This window comes from Ostrinia furnacalis, unplaced genomic scaffold (assembly GCF_004193835.3).
Source record: "Ostrinia furnacalis isolate ACB-3 unplaced genomic scaffold, ASM419383v2 OfSCF1110, whole genome shotgun sequence".
Lineage (NCBI taxonomy): Eukaryota > Metazoa > Arthropoda > Insecta > Lepidoptera > Crambidae > Ostrinia > Ostrinia furnacalis.
In genome coordinates, this window is record NW_021131349.1 from 184,450 (window position 1) to 198,799 (window position 14,350).

The window sequence follows — 14,350 nt, forward strand, 5'->3', positions numbered from 1 at the left end:
AACGCGGACCGTATCGATCCGTATATTTGCGGCGCTGACACCGCGGCGCACTCTTTTATTTTTACTTTTCCGCCCATTGTGTTTTGTATAGATGCTGGTTGAGATTTTCTGTTCATCTTTGAACGTGTATTTTTGTTTGCCTTATCTATGGTCTTCGGGTTAAAAAGAGACTGTAAAGGAACTTTACATTTGCTGGTTAAAAATGGGATTGAAATATTTTGAAAGGGTATTTTTAAAGTATTCCTGGGTAATGGTTATTTACTCGCATAAGCTTATTTAGTCGGCAATTATGAAGTTAATATGAATGCTTATTTTATAATTTTCGTTATAAATTAATAAACCTTAATATATTTATGGCTTTCATTGAAATAACTAACAGCAAATACATAATTTTGGCCTAATAATAATCTACCGCAGTTAACATGGTTATAGCCACTAATCACTTTGCCACAGAATTTGGCAAATTGCTAACCGCTGTTGTAACACAATAGGTAGTGAGGCAAATCCTATAATTACATTATCCATACTGAAACTTTTGAAGCACGAACGTAAAATATTAATGCTTGTGTGTTTTCAGAATCATTATATGAGCCTGAAAAATCTCATTATTTTGTAAAAACACACCTTTACAGTAAGTACACCTTTAAGTTCTAGGATATAGGGTTAAAAAAACTAACTTTATAAATTAGTTATGACTTGATTGGTTTGATCATAAAATGTCTGTTACCATTAAGTTGCCATCGCTTTTAGTCGATTTCAAGAAATAGAATCGACACTTGAAAGGAAAAATTGTGCGACATTTTGGGACTTATCAATAATTTTATTAACCGTTGGTTTTTGTCATTTAGTCGATATAACAACATATTACACAATGCAATAACTCTACTACTACAGTTACGGGAATGAAAATTAATTCACACTGTCGTGTACAGACCTTTTAGGTATAGTCAGAAATGCGATTAGTATGAGTGATGTTCTCCAAATTGCTGATGACTAGGGTCCGTATTACGAAACGATACTCAAAACTGAATTCAAACTCAAGCATGGATTTTGATCTACAACCCGATCGAGCTACTGCGCACCGCGCTGGAATGCGACTCTCCATCCCACTTACCCGTCCGAGGCAAACCGTCGATGTGACGTCACGCCTGCCAGGTGCGCTGTTAACTCAACCTGGTTGTTAAGTTGGTCGAAATATTGAAACGTGTTTGAATTTGAATCCAGTTCTGAGGGTCGTTTTGTAATACGGGCCCGAGAGTGACTGATGTTTATTTACGGAATAATATTATTCGAATGATAAGTGATTAGAAACGGGATATCATCATGCAAGCTGACAAGGTTATTGTTATTAAATGTGAGCATGTTTCCTTGTATCATCATCTGTCTTTGTCGCGCCGCCTACATCTTAGGTAGATAACGCTATAGATTAAATCTTCATGAAGTTTGTCATATCCTTGATGGCAGACTATTTGAGTTACCACAGAAGTCGGACTTGGATCAATATTTGAATTAATATAAACAGTCTTTAATTCAACTAGGCAACGCGAAAGTTTAAAATTAATTATTGGCTCAATATTGGTCTGAATGAGCGATGCTTGACACAGAATCGTGATTTTTCTTCAAGTAGAAGCAAATGAGCACTAATTAGTTTGTAACAATACTGGAACAAGTAAAAGTGATTTTATTAAGTACAACGAGTGTCAACAAACAGGATTTTAAATACTTGGAAAACCATTGTTTAATTAATCCGAGTAAAGTGAAATTCCAGTGAAGTTGTGGAAATCCTTGGGGGAGGCCTTTGTCCAGCAGTGGACGTCTTTCGGCTGAAACGACGACGACGACGAAAGTGAAATTCAGTACATAGCAAATCGATATAATTTTCATAGTAATGGTAATGTGGATGGCGGATGGAGGGTAAATGCATTCTCGGAAAATAAAATTCAGTACATTTCTGAAAATTCGTTGGGTATTGTTTTTATTGAACATTTCCTCGAGGGATCGAATTCCAAAGTTCGATTGAGGATCAAATGTAGATCGTTTCATCCACGAAGACGCGCCCCACCATTCTTCCGCTAATGTTTGAGTGTAATCGGTACACGCTAAATTATCCATCCACACTACAATAATGACGCTCGGATTGCATGGAGCAAACTCCCCGCACTCCGCGCTTCCTTCGACCAAAAATAGGTGGGGCGCGTCTTCGTGGATGAAACGATCTATAACTTAAAACCGATCACGTTTTGTCATGAACAAGATGCGCCAAACTTTGTTAAGCTTAGATATACAGCTTAATATCTTTAATCGTAGTAATACGTGACTTGACCGCAGTTATGGAAGTTAAAACCCAATTAAAATGTGTTTTTCTCTTGCAGGAAACTTGGAAGATGAAGCTGTGCACGTACTTGCTCCTTAGTTTCCTGGGTAAGTTACTCCTGGTCTCCTTTATTGCATTTTAGAAGTTAAATATTTACCGAACTGGTCTTAAGGTAAGCCGGGCTTTGTTGTTTACAAATAAACTCGAAGAGGGAAAGTTTGTGTTGTATATTTACTATAGTATGTGTAAGCGTCCTACAAGTGGCCTTCAAGTATAGGGGAATACAGCTGTCTCAATACAGACATAATCACAATAGGGGTACAAAAAGAAGTAAAGCACCGACTAAAGTATGTTTTCGACATCTTGGTTAACAATACGAGTAAGAAAAGTTTTTGAATGTTATTTTGGCAAAGTACTTACTGATACCTACTTATTTCTTAGAGGTCAAAGCTAAAGGACGTCTTATTTGACAGACCAACCACTTAAATAGTATTGCGTACAGTACCTATTATACATTAATACACATAGTGATAACACCATGCCCTTATTTAAGAAATAAGCCTACTTATATTAGGTAGGCATCATTTTGTACTATAGCCGATAGTTGTTGAGTTTACTTATAATTTTAAAGGTATTATTCACTTAAGTTTAAAATATTCAATGAAGCGTTAACTCCCACCTTTAACTAAGCAGACCGTTTAGTTTTCGTTGTAAGCTCACTTGAAACTTTCAATANTCTCAATAAAGTTCCGAACAAATAACAACAACTTTGTATTGCTGGGAAATTTTGTTTTTTAGAACTAAGGCCCATTGAAAGGTGATTTACATTTAAATGGTTACTTACCTTTAAAGGTTGTACTTAAAGTTTAGTGTTTTGGTTAGCTTAGCAAAGCTTTTAGTTTAAGCTTCAAATCACAGTTGTTAATTTTCATGGGCGGATCATGAAATCCTTAAAATATTTTAAATTGAAAAATTTGAGGAAAGATACATTGATGTTTTTACTCTTAAGATACGGCCAAACTAACGCGTAAGCGATGGCGATAGCGATCAGTAAGATCGCCATTGCCATCGTGCACGCGGGCTGCACGCGTTGGTTTGGTTTTTTGATAAAACTTTACAGTATCATTGTTTAATCGTAGGCTAACTAGGTATAACAACATTGAGTAAATTAGACAAATTACAATGTCAAGTGTCATGTAAGCCAGTTTTCCTGTAACAAACTGAACTTCACGCAATCTAGACGGAATAAGGAATGGAGTAAAATTCCAACATTTAATGTTAAGAAATCTCTCGTTGATTCTTAATTTTTCCAATGAATAAAACTGGCGGCGCAGCAGTTTTATTTTAAAGCCGTCTCCCAATCGTATTATCGAAGCCTAGTAATGAAATTACCTCCCTGGCTGGAGTTTTTATTGCTTCTGTCAAATCTTCCTCGTTAAGTTAGCACGCGGTCATGGCTGTGGGGTTGGGAGCAGGACGTGGTACGACAAAATAAAATGGATGGAAATTCACGAGTATCGGTGCTTATGAAAACTCCGTGTGTCTATTTGCTATTTGAAGCGAACCTTTTCGAGTATTTGCTTGTAAATAAAATTGTACAGCGTATTCGAGTGTTGTAGCGTAGTTGAAAAATAGTATCTATCAAAAGTGCATGTCGGTATAAGGAGAAATGGATTGATACAATAGGTACCTTAATTTGTACACTGAAAAGATACATAATAAGTAGGTCATAATTTGTGTACTTGTGTCCATAATTTGTGTACTTGTGTCTTCAGTTGTCAGCATTTACCAACTCTGTATTAGAGGACCGTGCGCAAAATAATTATGAACATTGCTTTAGAACTTGAACATCTTTATCTACTGTCAGCGCTTAGTTCAGTTAGTTTTGTGAAGCCTCAATGTAACCTTGTTGGTGTTCAAATAAATAAATAAATAAAATTTATTTAAAAGTGTACCAATTGCAATTCCAATAATAACATTGGATTGGTTTTATAATGAGAGTATTAGAAATAGCAATGCCCTGGGCTTGACGCAAAAAGCTTTAAACTTTTGCAATTATTTTGTTATTGCTTTGGATATTATTATTGCATTTTAATTATCCTTTTTATGGCTTTATTATCTAAATTGTAATTATTTATTTATGTAAGTAGATGCATCTTTTCAGGGCACTTATTGACGTTGCTACTATCATTTTGGGACTACAATAAATTGACTGGTGGTAGGTATGTTACATTATGTCAAATGTTAAAAAGCATACAAAAGTGCTTTCATTATGCTTCACTGGTCACATTTATTCTGTAGTCCCAACATGTATTGCCCAACTTTCAAACTTTTTGCAATTTATAAGCAGTTGTTAACAAAGTTGGTACAACAGGACCATTGTTGGGCCAAACGAGCGCATTGTTGACGGAGCCCCGACCCGACCTCTGAGATAAGACTTACGCACTAACTTTGGGAACTGTAGTGCCATAGTATAAACGAAATCACAGAAGAGTTATGTTACCACAAAATGTCGTATTTCTGCAACGGCTTTTGAACTTTAAAGTTGTATAAATGCGAATCATAGCAGAGGTGATCTCCATTGTACAAACCTCCTTTCCGTCGTCATTTCAACTGAATTAGAGCCCGTATAACAAATAATTAACTTAGTATGCGTTTTTAATCGTAAAAATAACTTATTTGAAGATACTAAAGATCCAATGTCTGAGAAAAACACTGCTGAATGTACTAACATTAATCTACCAGATTTTCTGGTTTTCTGTATTTACTTTTTATCATTATCAAGATAATTAACGGGAGGAACCATTATGTAGGTAATCTTTAACCAAATTCAATTTTCCTTTGGATTTTTATACCTCGAAACAAAAAGTCTATTACGAGATTTATTTATTAACACAAGCTTTTAACATTCAAGGTGAATGCTTAATAAAGTCAAAAAATTACGGTCCGCACTTTGTTAATTTTATAAAAGGTAAGTTTTAATAGCTTTCCCAAATTCATTCCAAGGCAGGTAAAATTCGCAAAATTAACAGGAATATTGCTTCCATTAAAATTATGTCGAAACTGTCCCAAACTTTTGGATATTTGAACGATTCTTTAAGTGGGTTCCGTTGGGCAGACTCTATGTTTATTCAATTAGAGGCAAGGCAAGATCGGCAATTCAAATTTGCGCGTGCAAGATTTTAAATATCAGTCATAAAACCCATAAATAAGTCCAGGTTCCCAAACTTATTTTGTCTACTGCCTACTTTGAGAATTAATTAATTTTATGCGCCCCCATTTGTAGTTGAGAGTCGTGAGCTCAGGCGGTGTTAAAATTCCTCTTAGTAGATAAAATTACAAATCGCCTCCCAAGCCTCTACACAACGTGTCGATTTGTTTTCTGGGTCTCTTACCGCCCCCCTTTAGGCCTGCAGCGCCCACAAAGGGGCGTTATCGTCCACTTTGGGAAAGGCTGTTGTAGACCAATCTCAATTCCAAAACCTTTTTGATATCACCTACCTACAGTATCACTAACTAAGATAACATAAGGTAAGAACTGCCTAAGTTCCTCTATGGTTGACGATTCCAAATGAAGCTTGTTTCTACCTTTGGCTTGAACAACACTTTCTATCGGGTGAGATGCAGGTAAAAAGATTCTACGTTGTTAAAAAAACTTATTACAACAGCCCATCAGATTTTTAGGGTTCCGTAGCCAAATAGAAAAACGGAACTCGTATAGATTTTTTATGATATCACTTATCGAAACTACAGATGCTGCAGTGTTTACCATCTCAACAGTGACATCTATTGTACAAAGACAGTACTGCAAATATCCTAAAAGCATCGAACATACCACAGAAGTTCTGACATCTACCTGCAACACCACAAGTCTTGAGTTTCACGCAATAGCTGCCGATCGAAAATATGTCTTTTCAAGTTCAAATTAGAGTTCAAAATCGAATGGCATCGTATCTGCTGGCACCGGCGGCAGCTGGGCGTAAAATTCTCAAACACGGCGAACTACTAGAAGTCCTGACAGCTGTTACAGCATATAACAGATCAGTAAACTCATTTTATAGGCTTTCATGTAGAGCGGAGTTAAGACTTCCGAAATAACGTTTTCTTTTAATTTGACTGGAATTGCTTTACTTATCTTAATTGTTTTACAGTAAAATTTGACTAAAAGCAATTTGCTAAGCTCTAATCTTCTGTTTTTATACATTTTATGAATTTTCTCTTTTTTGTAGCATTTAGATAAGAACAAACATGATAGTTTATTCTCCTCTTCCTCTTGATATGGGTATTCCTAAGGATTACTAAGGATACGAAAAAAGTTTCAACGCCCCAGAGCGTCGCGACGCAGATTTTGGAAAGCCCTTTCAATGGGCTGCTTCTTCTATACCGGCTGTGCATCACCCTCAAGGAAACTTTGAGTTGGACGCATCCTGCTCGCCGTATTAATATTCATACACGTCTAGACTTGTCTTTAGTTAATAGTGTTTGTTGGACACGCGGCGTGTTCCCGGCTGTCTGGCAGATGCGATTATGGTAGAGCGAGTAGAAACTTTCTTATCATTTTGTAGTTGAAAGGCTGTGGTGGGAATACGTTTCGATACTGTTTACTTTTGATATTGACTCTTTAGTTGCAAGGCAAGAAGTATTTGATATTAGGAACTTGACAAGGAATAAAGTCGGAACATTTGACGAATGTTAGTAGATCAAAAAAACATTTCATTCAAAAATTCAGCGAAAGCTTAGTTCGGTCTTTGAACGGAATGCGCGAGTAGAAAAAAGTATCCTATCATTTTGTGGGCTATGGTGGGAATGTAGTACTATATTTTAAATGTTATAGTTGGAGGAATGCAGCAATATTGGAAACTCGTCAATTGATAAAATCTTGAACAAGCACAAGAACAAGTAAAAAATATTAAATTAAAAAAATCTAGTTTACTATAAAGGCAGGGCCGTATCTGTCAGTTGTAGAAACGAAGAAATACTAGCAAAATGTAGAAAACGGTATCCTAGATTTCCACTAAATAGAGAATCTTAAGATTGACTTTAAAATTTCAGTCAAAGCAAACATTTTAAACTGTAAAAATAAAATACCTACTTATCACGGACTGTCACGTCATCTTACGAAATAAGATGAAGTCCCAAGATAGCTCCGGACAGTGGCAGTGATGGTGGAAAAACCATAAGTGCTGAGTCACTACGAGAGATTGATCGTAGATGATCGGTGCAATTTGAGCGCCAGTAAATCTAATATGACAGGTATCTGTTACACATGTTTTATAGCAGGTTTTGATAAATATGAAAATATGTGGTTGAACTTTATTTTACATAATTTAGCGAGTCAACTAAGTACTACCTAAGAGAATATTTACTTAGGACTTGACCCTACAAAGGTTATAAGGTTCAGGCTTATGCTATTTTACTTAAAATAATAATATAAGCAACCACAACCTTCAGGAAGTTGAAGCTCTTAAAAAACTTAGGCTCAGTTGCACCATCTTATTTTATCTTTGACAAACGTCAACAATCTGTCAAACTCCATACGAAAAGGATCTGTTAATGTTATTGTTACGGTTAAAATATGGTGGTGCAACTCAGCCTTATTATCGTAATATTTTATGTATGTAACAACCACCAACTTCAAATCCATCTGTCTTATGTGTATTATACAATTCCTACTTGATTGACAGCAGACCTAAGGATGTCCGTAACTTTGTCCAGCAGTGGACGTCATTTGGCGGAAACGAACGAACGAAAGTCCTCAACTTGATAATAATCGATTAGTAAATTAATTTGACTGTGTTTTTTTAATTGAATGTAGCAATATTCTATGTATACAACTAAATATTAACGAATTTTAAATACTTAACTAAACTATAGCTAAATAAAAAGGTAGCTAAATTAATCAGTACTTGTTTACAGTTCACTCAAGGTAATTAATAAAATTAAGTAACTAATTAGCTTAACTTGTAACAAACAACTTTATGTATTCATCTGCTTAATAAATAGGTAGGGCATTAAATTACAAGGAAAAGTACTCTTCTTCAATAAATAAGGAACATCTACATCACAACAACTCGTAATAATAATACTGTGTCGAGGAACTTGTGGTTTTATCGCCGACGTTTAATCAAACAGCAAATGAGCAAGATAAGGCATAATTCATTTGATTACAATGTTACTTAATGGCTTCAAAGGAGTGGTCTGTTTTATGGTAATCTTTGCTATTTAGTGTGCCTATTTGGGTAGATTGAAATGGACTGAATTAATACTAGTCTTTTGACTTGTGATTTTTATTTTTTTGTGCCTTGATTGATGTGTAAATATGGAGTTTTTATTAAAACTAAATATAATAGAATAAGGCTGGATTGCACCATATTACTTTAACAGTAACTATAACAAAAACCGGTGCATTTTGTATGGATTTTGACGTTGACAATGTTGACGTTTGTTAAAGTTAAAGTAAGACGGTGCAACCCAGCCTAAGTATTAAAGTTAAGATAATATCAATACAAATAATACGAATATTTTAAAAGGGATTTTAATGAAAACAAAATATCTCGTTTTCCTACCTACATTGACGGTGATACCTGATACATGAATTTAATGTCCCTATTAAAAACATATTCAAATCTGAAATGAATGCAAAATATTGTCAAAAAGGATTTACTTAATTCCCACATTGAATCAAAATTCCCGGAGTGGAAGTTTTAGCCGGCTAGATTTTATATTCCATGTAGCTTAAAAGTTAAACGAAAAATACATTTCCACAGTTTATAAGCTGAAAATGTCTACTCAGAATTTATATTCAAAAGTGCAACTGGGATTTACAGTTTCTATTCTCTGGTCTATTGTTCCGTTTCTAATATTCATTTGAGAGCGGTTTTGTTTGGTGTTAAAAATATAGGGTGTCCCAAAATTTTCTTCAGGTTTCAATAGAACACAGTGTTAGTGTTTTACATTGTAAGTTTTTCATTGAATCATTACATGGCCGCATGGGTTAGAGGGCACGGAAGGGCTATTTATAGATAACAAAAGGTTTTGTTCCTTCACAGCTTTCCTGACACATACGCACCCTCGAAAGATTTCAGGGGCTTTCTGCATAATTTTCTCTTAATGTTATTGTGAGTTTGTATGGACATTGACCTAGAAATAAATATCTTAAACAGCGACTTTTGACCTAATTTAATAACCCCATTAGAAGAAATCGTATATAAATATATCGAATATCTCTTGGATTGATTAATTATGAAAAACCTTGTCGTATCGTAAACACTCCGTCCACCCTAAACTTTCAGCTGTAAAATAGTTTTTTTTTTCATGATTAACCAACAACTTTCTTCAAAGATTGGTCAAATCAAAGTTATAACCTTGCGTTAATTCCGGGACACCCTGTATTTGATCATTAAGATAGTTACGTAATTGTTGTAACGTGAATGCATGGACTTTGTGGCTTACAAAGGGAGGTTATAGGTAAAGTTGGGCCCTGAAGGCATAAAATGTTGAACGAAGTTGTTGATGTTGACAAGTTCTTCGTCGCGAGGGCTGTTAAGGTCCGAGAGTTGTTTAATGTTTTCAGACTTTGTATATGTACACAATACATTGTTGAGATGATTCAATATTGACTAGATTTTGTCTGACATTTTGTCGAGCAACTGAAAATGATGTTAGGTAGGTGTGAGGCTCGATGGGCCTAATCTTTAGTTACATGAGAGTGCTTCGAGGTTTCGTAGTTATTAACTACTTATACCTTAATTATTTACAAAATCGAGTCGTGGAAATGTATGCGTGTGAATTCGAGAGTGGTGTGGTGAGCGAGTAAAAAAACAAAAGAACATTGTAATTCGTCGTCGTCGTCAAAAAAAAATGTAGTTTTTCTTAGTGGCCAGTATCGCGCGGCCAAGGAATCGGCCGTGTGCAGTCGCAACAGTAGGTATGTAATGTAGGTATTTGCACATACTCTGGCATCTAACAAAACTCGTATGGAATTGTAATAGGTGCGATGTTGCTATAAAAATGTATATTCTGATGTGCTGTGTTGACTGTACAATGCACCTGTTCATTTTTTAAAACAATAAAATCAAATCATTTTTCAAATGTAAGTAACAAAAAAATAGAGTCATACTTACTGTGTATTAAGATTAACCCTAGACCCGTTTAGACAACTATCACCACTATCACTGACTACATTTAGCATGAAATGGAAACTGCAAGTTATCTTATCTTAGTAAGTAGTGTTACTAACTTGCACGACACGATATCTATCCTAGTTTCCATCTTACTCCATTCAGTCGCGTTATTTTCAAACTTTGGAGTAGTACATGTTATTAAGCTTAACTCTGTATCTTATTTAGCCGCAACAAGTGCTATATTTCAGCAAAAATCTATGTATTGACTGTATGTCATTACCAGATCCGAAGTTCGCCGCCTCATCGGTTCTTTGTCGGAACTTCGGTGAGGATATTAACGTGTCAGGAACTGTTGCTTCCAGCGGGTTAATGACCTGTGCCAGATGAAAGTGGAATGTCAAATAGATATTTGTTAGGTGCAGTGATTTGATTTTGTGTGAACACGCCTTTATTATGGCATTTCGTAAGTGTGCAATTACATTTATTGACTTATTTTTATCATGACCTGGATAAAAAAACCTTTGTCGATTGGAGATTTAATCAGTTACTTTTTGAATACTTTACTCATTTCATTATATTTAACGTGGTTAGGTACGTGCTTACTTGTTCTATTAGTTCGTTTCTTCTACACGTCTCATTTATTCAAATAAATGACATAACTTTAAATTATTTTCTTCCTCAAGGAACTCAAGTTTAAGCTAGGTAGGTCATTATTTAATCTAATAATACATTCATGGATAATTAACATAAAATCATCTAATCCCCAACTAAGCAAATCTTTTATTAGGATCATACCAAAACCTAGAAATTACTTTCACAAGCCATTCATACTATTTTGCATAGAAAATACAAAATTACTAAAACTTTTCGGGGATCCAGCCCGTGACCTCTGGGTAAAATCCGAATTCTCCAATGCCCCAAATAGACCCTCAATTACAAATTAGCACCTGCTCTGATTGGTTTTGCTGAATTTGAAATTGTTCACAGTTACATGTTTTTCAAACTACGCGTGATTCAATCGATATTAGTTAGGGGAGAGGGGGGCAGCTTTGAACAGTTTTCATAGTTTATTAAATATCTTCTAAATTTCACTGATTTCATTAATTTTTTCTTCCTATATAGAGGTCATGGTTATCACACAACAAAATAATGATGTTCTTCTTAATTGTTCATGAACGCTTATTAAGATATTTACACTTTTGCACAGACCTGTAAATGTTCAAAACTGCCCCGTAGTCGGGGCAGCCTTGAACACGCCTGGGGCAGTTTGAATTAGTATTTTTTTCAATGAAATAAAACTGAATATTTATGAATATGTATTTTTTAAATAATTAATAAATAAAATTCTAAATGATCAGTGTCATTTGGGATCAATTTAAAATGTTTATTTTATTTTAAATCACTCTGTAAAAAGTAACACAAAACTTAGGGATATTATTAAAAAAAAGTAAATATAAAATATATCAATTAACTAAATACTAATAAACTTTCTGTTTAATGACACATCAAAGACAAAACTGCATAATTTTAAAAATATCAATCAACTACTAAAACTAGCTTTTGCCCGGACTTCACCCAACTTGAAATTTTATCTGTTACAGTAAAGCAATCTGCTTATTTTTTATGTAAGAACTTTCTACGAAGTATTAGACAACTTAAAGTTTCATAATACCACTGAAAAAAGAAAATTGATAAAGTTCAAAGGTGCCCCAACCATTTCGTTCAAAGCTGCCCCATGGGTATATTTCCAGAAAAAAACATAAATTTCATAACGGAACATACTTTTATGTTGCAATTTCTTATCAAATCTTCATTGAAACTATTTACACTTCCATTAGTAAACAAACCACTCACTATTTTATAAAACTACGTCCACAAAAACCTTAGAACCAAAATAAAAAAGTGCGAAACTGGCAGTGAAAAACAAAAAAGCACTTTTACCGGTTAACCTACAGTTAAATATTAAAAATGAGATGTGACAGCTATGCGCATCAGTACTGGCAATATAAATTATGATTTATACCATTGTAGCCTAAATCAGTGATTTTTAAATTCATTTGTTCTAAGCTGCCCCTGTCCAAAGCTGCCCCCCTCTACCCTACTAACTTTGCCAATACATCAATGAACATGACGAAGGCGTGCTGTACCAACGGTATGCTAACTTTCTCATATTAAGGTTATCAAAGGGCTAAGGCTAAGAACTCACGGAACGGCTTTTCAGTTTTCAGACACGCGCTATAACCACTCGGTTTCTGAGTGGTTTCATTGATAAGACACTGAGGTAACCGAGTGGTTACGGTTTGATGAAAATGTACGAGAATTGCCCATAAACCGCGTGATTATTATAATGTCTGAACCAGGTGTTAATGTAAAAAAATAAAGCACATTTTTCACGATGCAAATACGCCGCCGCGCACTGCAATCGGTTGGCGGGCGGCCCCTCTTGCGATAATCATCCGCCAAGTTTGCGGGCACCAATCGCAACCGCGGTGGCTGCGTAATCGCACAGATCTTCGGTCTCGTGTCGTGAGTTTGTGGAAGAAGTGGTTTCCGTACTCGCAGTGGAGTAACCGCGGCGCACGCGGGTAAAAAACGCTTTGTGTGTTCTTAGCCTAAATATACGTTCTATTGAAACTAGTCCTTGTAGACGACATAGTATACTATTCTAGTTAAATATATTAATAGCTCCCTGCACAGAATGGACGCAGAGCGAACATTCATACAAATTCACGAATCCCCAGAGCTACTAGTTGGGTTTGACTGTAAAATATTTTGTTCTATTAGTTTGTTGGTATACCTACTGTTTCAGTTTTAGTTGAACATGCACATATTACACTGAATTTTTAATTAGCTGCTACTATTTTTAACTTTAATATGCTTGATAATCTTAAATCAACATCGATATATTCTTTAATGTATCGATGTTGATTTAGTGAATAAAATCGTTATTATTAAAGTATGTACTGTCTTTTTCCAAAGAACAGCATTTAAAACGCAATTCCTCCTAATTTAATTAACTAGCATATTGTAAGTTATTTAATACCTACTGGTAAAACGTACAGTACAATTTATTCTTTCGGAGTTTACTTAGTAATGGGTATGTTTTTCTTTACATACATATTTGAATAGGTAACAAACTTACAAGTACTTTTTATTGCCATTCTTGCTTAAAAGTTATCTAAGAACTCAGACAAGGAACTTCGGTTATGGAATGCAGACAAAAACAGTAGGTACCGTTGCAAGAAAATTATAAAAATGCAAAGTAAGAACACACAACTCACAATTCCTGATAATTAAAACAGAAAAGGACAACATTCCTAATGACACGGCTAAGTGGAAAGTCCCGGGATCCTCCGGGATTCGATACCGAGTTCTTGTTCAAACTTGCGGGAACTTTCACGAAGTGCCTTAAATTTTAAGTTAATTTTGCTGACGTTGCTGCTCTGGTCTTAGATATTGTCGTGACAGCTTCTGGCACGAGATTGTTTGTGTGGAGCAGTTTAGCAACACCTGTGTTGTGTCTTTCATTTTGTTTCCCTACTTAGGTGTTCACTTATAAGGAAAAGGGAGGTGTCTGAAAAGATAGCATAACGTTATGCTACTGTAAGAACCATTTTATAAAAGAGTAGGTAGCTGTGCCCGCGACTCGTACCTACGCGTGAAAATATTTTGAATAATATTTCCCGGTTTTGCAACATTTTTCTTTCCGCCCTTATTGGCAGTAGGGTGATGTTAATAGCCTAAAAAGCCTGCCTCGATAAATGGGCCATCCAACACGAAAATATTTTTAAATTGGACCAGTAGTTCCTGAGATTAGCGCATTCAAGCAAACAAAAAACTCTTCGCCTTTATAACAAAAATTTTTAGCAAAAAAGTAATGAACAGTACATTATTCACAGTGCAGTAGTACAGT

General features: G+C 35.2%; 1 protein-coding gene across 1 annotated transcript in view; it reads left to right on the forward strand.

Annotated features, from left to right (window-relative positions):
• The window catches only part of Dscam4 (Down syndrome cell adhesion molecule 4), a 244,667-nt gene that overhangs the window by 49,508 nt on the left and 180,809 nt on the right, over positions 1-14,350 (forward strand). The window contains 1 exon segment of the mRNA XM_028302377.1: positions 2,373-2,421. Coding sequence (XP_028158178.1) covers positions 2,373-2,421 — 49 coding nt within the window.